Here is an 8,882-nt window from a genome sequence, read left to right as displayed (position 1 = left end):
GGTGTATGTTGTGTATTTGCATGCAGAGCTTCAATAAGAGTCAAGATTATCGGTTTCATATTTTGTACATAAGTGAATTTTTTTTTATTTTGTTGTCCATAAAAAGGTCAAGATTCAGTCCCATGAATTAATTTCATTACATCATATTCTTAGTTCAAAAAGCAACATAAAATTACAAATCATAATACAAAGAATAGAATAGATAAGTACAGTAACCATATAAACAGCCCACAAATATGGTCTACCCCCCCAACCACCCAACACATCCCCACTCAAACTCTAGCACAAAACTCATGACATTACATCAGTTAGTATCAGCAATAAAAAAAAATTAAAATGAACATCCCGTTTTTTTTTAAAGCGCTTCAATGTTCATATGTTATGAGTTCAGCTTTATCCTCACACAGAATACATAACAGAGATCACCCTGTCATTTGCTCTGCAAAACACAATAAACATGCATACATTTTTTTTTTTTTAGTGTTTCACACCCTGACCGCCCCCCATCAATAAACATTCAGGGCCAGAGGATACAATGCATGTCTAACCATAGTGGTGCATCAATAAAATGTTTTTTTTTGTTTTTTTTAAACCCCATTTCTTAAACCAAACCCAATGAATGAAAAGTGGATCCAGTGGTTTCCCTGATAATACGACCTGACCAGAAGAAAACTGAGGCCTACTTCTTTTTTCAGAGAAAAGCAACTACTCTCTCCAACTCTTCTGAGAGCTCAGATCCCTGGTTCAAGATGGTAACAGATTTCCATTATTTACATTTCAGAGACACGAAGCACAGGATGAGAATGGTGAGGTTCCCTGTTTGAAACGATGACAGCGGCAAAGTGGTGTTTCACAAACCTTTTCCACCACTTACCAAGACCCACTTGCACTCCCAAAAATGGAGTAATCAGATAAGTGCTAGTTCTGTACATGTTCCCTTTAACAAAACACAGCTACTGTCACTGAAATTGATGGGTCTTGTGTACAGACACCTTGTAGAGGACCTGAAAAGTGGTCCTAGCCTGCAACTATAAAACCAGTTCTTGTACTTTTTCAGGCCAACACACAAGGTGTATTATGTACATATTCAAACAGGATGCTAGTATCCTTAATGCTAGCCTGTAGAAGACAGTCAATAACAAAGAAGACGACACACAAACTTACATTTTACACCCATATTACACTTTAGATGCTTTTTACAATAGTGCTGAACTTAAGACCTGCTTTGCCATGCTTGATCTGATATATATAAATGTGTAAATATACTGTACAGTACAGTATGTGTATGCATCTAGTGTTTCATTGTGTGTGCGTGTGGTGGAACCTGCACCACACCAACAGTGAAAGGCTCAAATATGGCTTGTGTCAGACATGACGCCTGCTGCCACCCATAAGAGAGCTCCTGTATTTGGGGCCACAAAGGTTAAAACGGAGCTAAAGTGAACATGTCGTCACGTCTCGGCGCCCGATCTGAATCACATTGTTAGTCATTAACATCAACACATATGGTTCTGAGACAAAGAGTCCATGGCCCTACACTACGACAAACACATTTGGATTAATTATGTCAAGACAAACACGTTAGAAGAAAATGTGCTCAAAGTGAATATGAACAAGAACCCGTCAAACTCCAGTAATGAATGATACTGGAGTGAGACTCAGAGAAAAAAACAAAAAAAACGATGCCGTAAGACTACGAGTTAACCAGAATTATTCTGATCAAGGGCAATTATTCTGAATGGAGTTTGGTGAACTAAGCAGCTACTTTGTCTTTTATACCTTTAAATCCTCTAAGTCCAGCCAAAACACCTATCAAAAGGGTTTGTTCTCTAAATAGTTCTACAAATAAATTACAGACATCCCTGATGATCACACTTCTAGCATGAAGGAATAATTCAACATTTTGGAAATGTGCTTATTTGCTTTTTCTTTTGCAGAGGATAGATGAGAAGATTGATCAAACCAAGTATAATAAATAGAGTTACAGTTAAAGCTAGCAGCCAGTTAGCTTAGGTTAGCATTAATACAGGAGAGGAAACAAGCAGCCTGCCTGTGTCCAAACAAACTCCAGATCATTGTGCCTACTGGCACCTCCATGGTAAATCTTCTCATCCAACGCAACAAAAAAAGTCAATAAGTGAATGCCCCAAAATATCAACCTGCTCCTTCAGTTCTGACTTAATCCTACCTTTAAACAACACACACCAGGGAACACTAAAGGATTACTGCCTTCTGTTAAATCCTCTAATGTGACATGAAAATTACTGAGCTAGCCTTCACTTCTATTTTAGTTTCCCTTATGTCAGGGAAACATCCACGTAACCACAGTTGTCCTCAGTGTGGCTTCCAAACGCGTGTTTCCATTTCATCCACATCATCATTCCTGTTCAGGATATGTTGATTTTGGAAAAAGCAAAAATAACTCACAAGTTTGCCAAGTTTGTGAACAGTAAAAGGACAGCTGGGAAATTCGTGATCTTCTCAAAGAGTCAGAAGTGAGGGAAAGTAAGTGACACCCAACCAGCCATACAAGCTATGAAGAGTATTCCAGATGAATCCTTGTGTATCCGCTTCAGAGGACAAAGGAAAGATAATGGACCCTCATACCACACACAGAAAAGCAGATAAGAGTAAGCTGGATAACAAGTTGGGAAATGCCCTGGCAGTCAGGTGGATGTCCATTAACTGGTAAACAGGGAGGATAGAAGAAGAAGGAGGAGGAAGAAGAAGAAGAGGGGGTGGGGGCACATCCTTGACCAGTGTTTGTCCACTGGAGAGAGTACTGGTCAAGCAGTGGAGGTATTCTTCATTCATACACTTGCAAAAAAGAAGAAAAAAAACTTAGAGGAGTCTTCTCCACTTGTGGATGTCCAAGTCATCAGGATGTTCATTTCATTCAGCACTGCTCCAAGCTCACACAAGTTCATGTCCGCAGAAGTAAGAGGTCCATGGAGATATGAATAAACACTAAATAGACATCCATCCATCAATCATACATTCACTAACATGTCACACTTAAAATTACATCTGTGAGCCTTTTTGGACAAAGCACCTCGTTCTTCTTTCTTAACTTGTGCAAGTTAACACATTTTAAAGCTGCAACCCATAATACTTCCCATGTTAAAAATTGTATTCGTCATTTTTTGTTTTGTTTTTTGTTTGTTTTGGAGCATTTCCACCAAACAGATAAATACACCTGATCATAGCTTAAAAAATGCTCTCATCTTTAAAATGAGAAATGAAAGAGAGGATGTGTTAAATTAACCTTCAGGTGTGCTGCTTCAAAGACACACAGATGTGGCAAAAATAAAAAACAAAATAATGTCCTTTTTTTTTAGATCTACATGATGATATACTTCTGTCTCACTTAGCTTCCTCAGACACACTTACAGACACACACGCCTCATTCATACAAATGCAGTGAGGCTGTTGTTTATTTCTCAGGCATGCTGTGCAGCGAGGTCCTGGTTGATGAAGCGCCGTAGCCTCTCCAGGTACTGACTGTAAAGCTCAATGTCGTTGTGACCAGCTCCCTCCACCCAGAGAGGCTCCACGGCCTTGGGGCAGCGCTCGAACAGAGCAAGGCCGTGAGAGAAGTCGATCACCTCGTCCTCTGTACCATGGATGATGAGAACTGGAGACGGGATCTTTGACACCTTCTCGATGCTGGTGAAAAATAAATACATAAAGTAATGGAGGTTATTTATGTACAGTGCAGGATTTTATGGATTTTTCCTTCAATACTGAACAACAATGAAGGATGATGACATTGCACCCAGTTCTCAACCCAGTCTAGATTGAGAACATCAAGCATTCACTCTTGTTAAGTTACAGTGCATGCAAATAATAACACCTTTTTACTGCTGTTCTTCAAAATGTTGATTGTGTTACCAAAATAAACTGCTTAGGAAGACAGACGTAGTTTTCCTGCTTTGAAAAGTGACGCATATTGTAGCATGGGCGTAGCAGTGAGCCACCAGGGGGCAACTCCAACAGTTGCAAAAATAACTGTTTGAAGTTACAGGTAAAAAAAACCTACTTCTCACTTGATGTACAACAATTTTCCTGAAGAGTAGAGCATTGTGTCAGTCTTGTTAATTATGTTCCCATTTACAGGAAAACTGATGATAAAGTACACCAAATATAAGTTGATATGTCTGGTTGCAAAGCTGACGTGTCAGAGTTGACGTGTCAAAGCAGTCATGAGTGTGCCTGCTTTTTTTTTTCAGATAAGATCAGACGAAAGAATTTGACTGTAGACTTTGCCAAGATCAGTTTGTCAACCAACCATTGTAAACCAACTTGTCTGCCTTTGGACACTGCCAAGTTTAAGAATTTTAAATATATGAAATATGCTATAAACCTAGACTAGCTTCTTATGTATATATTAAAATTAAAATTCTAATCTGATTAAACATGCCTTTTTCTGACAGACATTTTAACTATTACTATAACTATATAACTATTTCACTAGGAATCTGTTTCCACAATGAAGTGGTGTTTTTGATTCATCAAGTGAATGTAAAACACCTGACAAATAGTGGCACATTTCAAATTTCACAATTTCAAAATAACATAGAAGGTTAGCTGTTGTCAGGGTAACAAAAAACACCAGCAATGTTTTGCCATAATGCAGTTCTGTTCAATAATATAAGCAGATACTGAATATATAAATAAACTGAAATAAATGTGGTAAAGGGATCTGTGATGGTAGATAAATGATTCATTCACACTTGGTCCTAAGTGACTTATGGCCAGTGTATTCAGCCTTTATTGTAATAAGAGCTCAATATCTGTCACACTGCTTCTAAGCTGTGAATTCACAAATATAATATTCTGCCCAATGGAATAGCAGAGAAGGCGATTACACCACAGTAGTTTGAGGAGTTTTTCATATTTATTTTTCCACTGTGATATATTGTTGACATTTGAATTTCCAAAACATTGATAAAACAGGTTCTCGGCTGCGAAACTTACTTAGGGAAGGCATCAAAACAGTATGTTTTCTTGGTGTCGGGGAATGCCACTCTCATACCAGACGTGAGAGGAGAGTGGAGGACCACAGCAGCACATTCGAAACGTGACGCCAAGTCTACAGTGGGCACTGTGCCAATGCTCTGTCCATACAGGATTATATTCTCAGGGCTGATGCCATACCTGAGATACACACACAAACACACACAATAAACATCAGCAGATTTATGTAACACAATATAGAATTTACTTCACGGTTCTTCAGCAGTTATCTCACTATCTATTTAACAATGCAGGCAGGCAGAAAGAAAAAATAACTAGTCAACTCTCACTTTGTTTCCTATTACTCTTCCAAATAATCCAACATCCACTCATTAAGTAACATTTTAATACTCGAGAATTTCCTTGAATAAGCACAAACATATGGTTTAAAAAAGTGGCTATAACAACTAATGAGATGTGCAATAGACGTAATACTGACTAACATAGGAAAGTACATGTCTAATGTAAAGAGAACTTATTTCAATGATGTAGTCCAATAAAACATAAAGTTTATTTCTTCCCCTGAGATGAAAACAGAGACTTTCTGCCAGCTTACCTAGAGCGCAGGGCATGCCAGGCAGCATCGATGTCAGCATAAAGGTTCTTCTCAGAGGGCTTGCCAGTGCTAACACCGTAGCCTGAGTAATCATAGGAGAAAATGTTGCAGTTGATGCGCGTGCCTAAGCCAATATAGAAGCTGCTCATCTGGCCTAGGTCCACTGCGTTACCATGGGAAAACAGCACTGTAAACCTGCAAGGCGAAAGAGAAAGTGAAAGCAAGTAAGAACAATTAAGGAGGCCAAGTTGAGCAAGAGCGCCAGCAAATTGGAAAACCTTGAAATTGTGGGAATAATCAAAAAGATGTGAGTTATCATTGGAAATTATAAATCTGTGGACGCGCATTCAATCTCAGTGTTTCTCACCTAGCATTGGGAGCACAGCGAATGTACATACATCCAACCCTGTTCCCTCGGCTGGACCTAGTCAGGAACACATCTGTCACATCCAGCTCTCTCTGTGAATACTGGAACTCTGCTCTCTCACTGAGATGCAACTTCCACCTGCCTTCACTCGCACTACCACCTGCTCCACCACCACTACTGGTGCTGCTGCTGATGCTGCCGCCGCCGCCACCTCCTCCTCCACCTCCTCCACCCCCTCTGTCACTTCCGCTACCAGCACCCAGCCGGGAACGCAGTCCTGGAGCTCCGAGAGATGGCACGGCAGCTCCAGAGCCAGGCCCAGAGGTAGTTCCTGCTCCAGTAACTGGATCTGGGTCAGGAAGAAGGGCATAAGTGGGCTCTGGAGGGAGGAAAGCCAGCTTGGCTGCAATGCGACTGGGGCAAGGGGGGCAGCAGAACAGGCAGCATAGCTCTCGTATGGACAGACCGTTCATCTTCTGTTAAAAAAATAAACATGGGTGACACAGTCATTAAGAGGCAGAAAAACAGCACAAGAGCACAACATATGAGAAACCTTGCAATTACATTACACAGTCAAGGCCACATATCAAGTGACTTATCTTATACCAGTATCTCCTAAATGCACTGAACTACACCAATGTTTTCATTTAAAAAAAAGATAATTAGAAAGAAACGAAACTCCATTGAGACTCACTCGTATATCAACATTCCTGTACACTGATCCTACATGTGTGAGTGTAAAAAGGAAGTGCACTTTCTGCATGCAATTGCTTTTTAAGTCCTTACTAAAATGCAACCCCAAAATGTTCCAGACTATAAAGAAAGACGTATTCCCTAAGTTTGGAGTACTGTGGAAGCCAGACGCATGTCATAAAAGTGATTCACTTTAAAACTTAAACATATTAGAGTGGATGTAGAGTAAGTAAAAACCAAGTATATGGTAAATGTAATAAATTTAAGATGGAGTTGTAGAACCCCAAGACATGTCAGCCCTCTGTAAGTTGACACCAGTTTTACAAAATGGCTCATTCAGTCATTACACAGACCTTTAGTTAGAGAGATTCATACATCTCCTCTAGCTAATATCTTGAAAGGCTCAGTGGTGCAGGGTATGTCTGAAAGCAAGTGCTACGGAGCCTCTCACTTGCATTAAACTGTTGTCCTCAATAGAAAGAAGCTAAAGTTTGTCCATAAAGTCACTCTTTATTGAAGCAAAGTCACTATCACTCAGAAAGTGAAATAAAAAAGTAGTTATTGAGTAGAGATAAACAGCAGTTACCATGTTAAGTGACATGTTTCTGGAAAAAAGAAATTATGTTGTGAATATACCTGGAATCAGAAAGATACCTGGAATCAAAAATCCCTGGGTCTTGAAATGAGCTGGCACACGGTGGTGCCAAGGTCTTCTAATGTAGTCACTGAGCCAGCTGGAGCTTGATAGAAAAGAAAACATATTACAATGGGTTTTCATCACAGGACAACATGACTTGTAAATTGTAGTCACAATGGCAAAACCATTATTTGACCGAGTTACTCTTGTCTTTAATGTTGCACATGACAACCGTGAAAATATGCTACCATCCTTGCCGAGTAGCTTAATTAAATATAATTAAACGGACATGGAACAAAAGGTAAACAGTAGCCTTGTATCACACACCGATAATCCCGATCAAAACAAAACCTTGTTTGTATATTGACACTTAACCTTAAGCCCGATGGTATTAGACAATTGGCAGAAAACAGGCCATGTCTAGTTCTTGGTAATTACAAATCCTGTAACCATGGCATTTGATATGGGAAACGTTACCCATGGACTAAGGCTGCTGTAATGTCACTGCAGAACAAAAATGATGTCCTGATGTGATCTAGACACTGGTGACTAATTACAACACCCACTCAGAGCGATTGATGTGCTAATGTGGCTATGTGGATAACGATGTTAACCTCTAATGTTAGCCACTGTTGTTTGGCATATTATGGATACGACGGTGTATTGACACAGCATGCCAACAGCTTGAGACGTACATAGGCGAAACATAACAGTGTTAACAAATTGTGTAGTTAATGGCACATAAGAGTCAAAATACCATCACTTATCATTAACAAGGCGACTAGCTAGCGGCGGCGTCTAGCTCGGTAGCACGATAGCTTCAAAGCTAGCTACTTACCGATTCACAGTAGGTCGGCAGGCAGGCGGATGTGCCACTATATATACAAAGAAGCAGCACAAGTGTTCGAAAGTCCTTCTTGTGCCTTGACATGGATGGTTTTCTTCATATGTGTTGACAGCTGTCGGTGGCTAACTAGCCGAAATTCATGGCAACCAGTTTTCTTTTTTTTTACTACTGTCCGACTGGAGCCGGAAATGACGTAAGAGCTTATTCCTTTTCAAAACTTTAAAAAAGGAGCAAGGAAATAAAATATGTATCATCCTTTGATGTATAACAATATAATGTACTATAATATAACATGATATGATATGATATAACGTTATCATTACATTCAGTTAATTATTCCATTTATCAGGCTTTACAGCATTTCACAGTGTAATAGGAGACTGTCATAAAATATCATTACATGTAACATGGCACACATAGTCAACACAAAAAGATGAAAAATGCCAAACAAAACAGCAAAAATATAACTATGTAAAACAAAGAAAGTGTTTGTTATACAAAATGCAATGCTCCTGCATTCAAACCAACATTGTAAGTGCAGAATTAAAATGTACCACTTGCATGTTATGCACAGCCCCCTATATTAAAAAATATAGGTGGAAAGAGGATATATTCTTTATATCATAATTATGATATATAATTATATTCTGTTATGTTATATAATAATGTGATGATAGTATAAGTAAAATGTGTCAGCTGTTGACGGTTTCCCTGAACATCATTACGTGAAAGTGTTTCTTTCAGCAATGTTTTAAGGTTTAGTTCA

The 8,882-nt window shown here is 39.2% G+C and overlaps 1 protein-coding gene across 2 annotated transcripts; it reads right to left on the bottom strand.

Annotated features, from left to right (window-relative positions):
• Positions 1-53: 53 nt before the first annotated feature.
• On the bottom strand, positions 54-8,287 carry LOC122768140 (alpha/beta hydrolase domain-containing protein 17A-like). Of its 2 annotated transcripts, none has more exons than XM_044023909.1 (6): positions 8,108-8,287; positions 7,269-7,372; positions 5,940-6,415; positions 5,573-5,767; positions 4,978-5,157; positions 54-3,666 (listed from the first exon to the last, which is right to left on the bottom strand). In XM_044023909.1, exons 3-6 carry the CDS (start codon positions 6,410-6,412, stop codon positions 3,441-3,443), a joined length of 1,074 nt encoding a protein of 357 aa, XP_043879844.1. In that variant the 5' UTR covers positions 6,413-6,415; positions 7,269-7,372; positions 8,108-8,287; the 3' UTR covers positions 54-3,440. The 2 variants fall into 2 exon arrangements, with proteins under 2 accessions (XP_043879844.1, XP_043879853.1); XM_044023918.1 differs by having other exon boundaries at positions 7,287-7,372.
• Positions 8,288-8,882: the final 595 nt, after the last annotated feature.

This window comes from Solea senegalensis, linkage group LG1 (genome assembly GCF_019176455.1).
Source record: "Solea senegalensis isolate Sse05_10M linkage group LG1, IFAPA_SoseM_1, whole genome shotgun sequence".
In the NCBI taxonomy this organism is placed as follows: domain Eukaryota; kingdom Metazoa; phylum Chordata; class Actinopteri; order Pleuronectiformes; family Soleidae; genus Solea; species Solea senegalensis.
This window is presented reverse-complemented; position numbering and strand designations above follow the sequence as displayed.

Coding starts and splice junctions, on each gene's coding strand:
- LOC122768140 (XM_044023909.1), bottom strand. CDS start 6,412: ATGAACGGTCTGTCCATACGAGAGCTATGCTGCCTGTTCTGCTGCCCC. Junction 5,768..5,939: donor CGCTGTGCTCCCAATGCTAG/GTGAGAAACACT, acceptor TTCGCCTTGCAG/GTTTACAGTGCTGTTTTCCC. Junction 3,667..4,977: donor TGTTTTGATGCCTTCCCTAA/GTAAGTTTCGCA, acceptor ATTTTTCACCAG/CATCGAGAAGGTGTCAAAGA.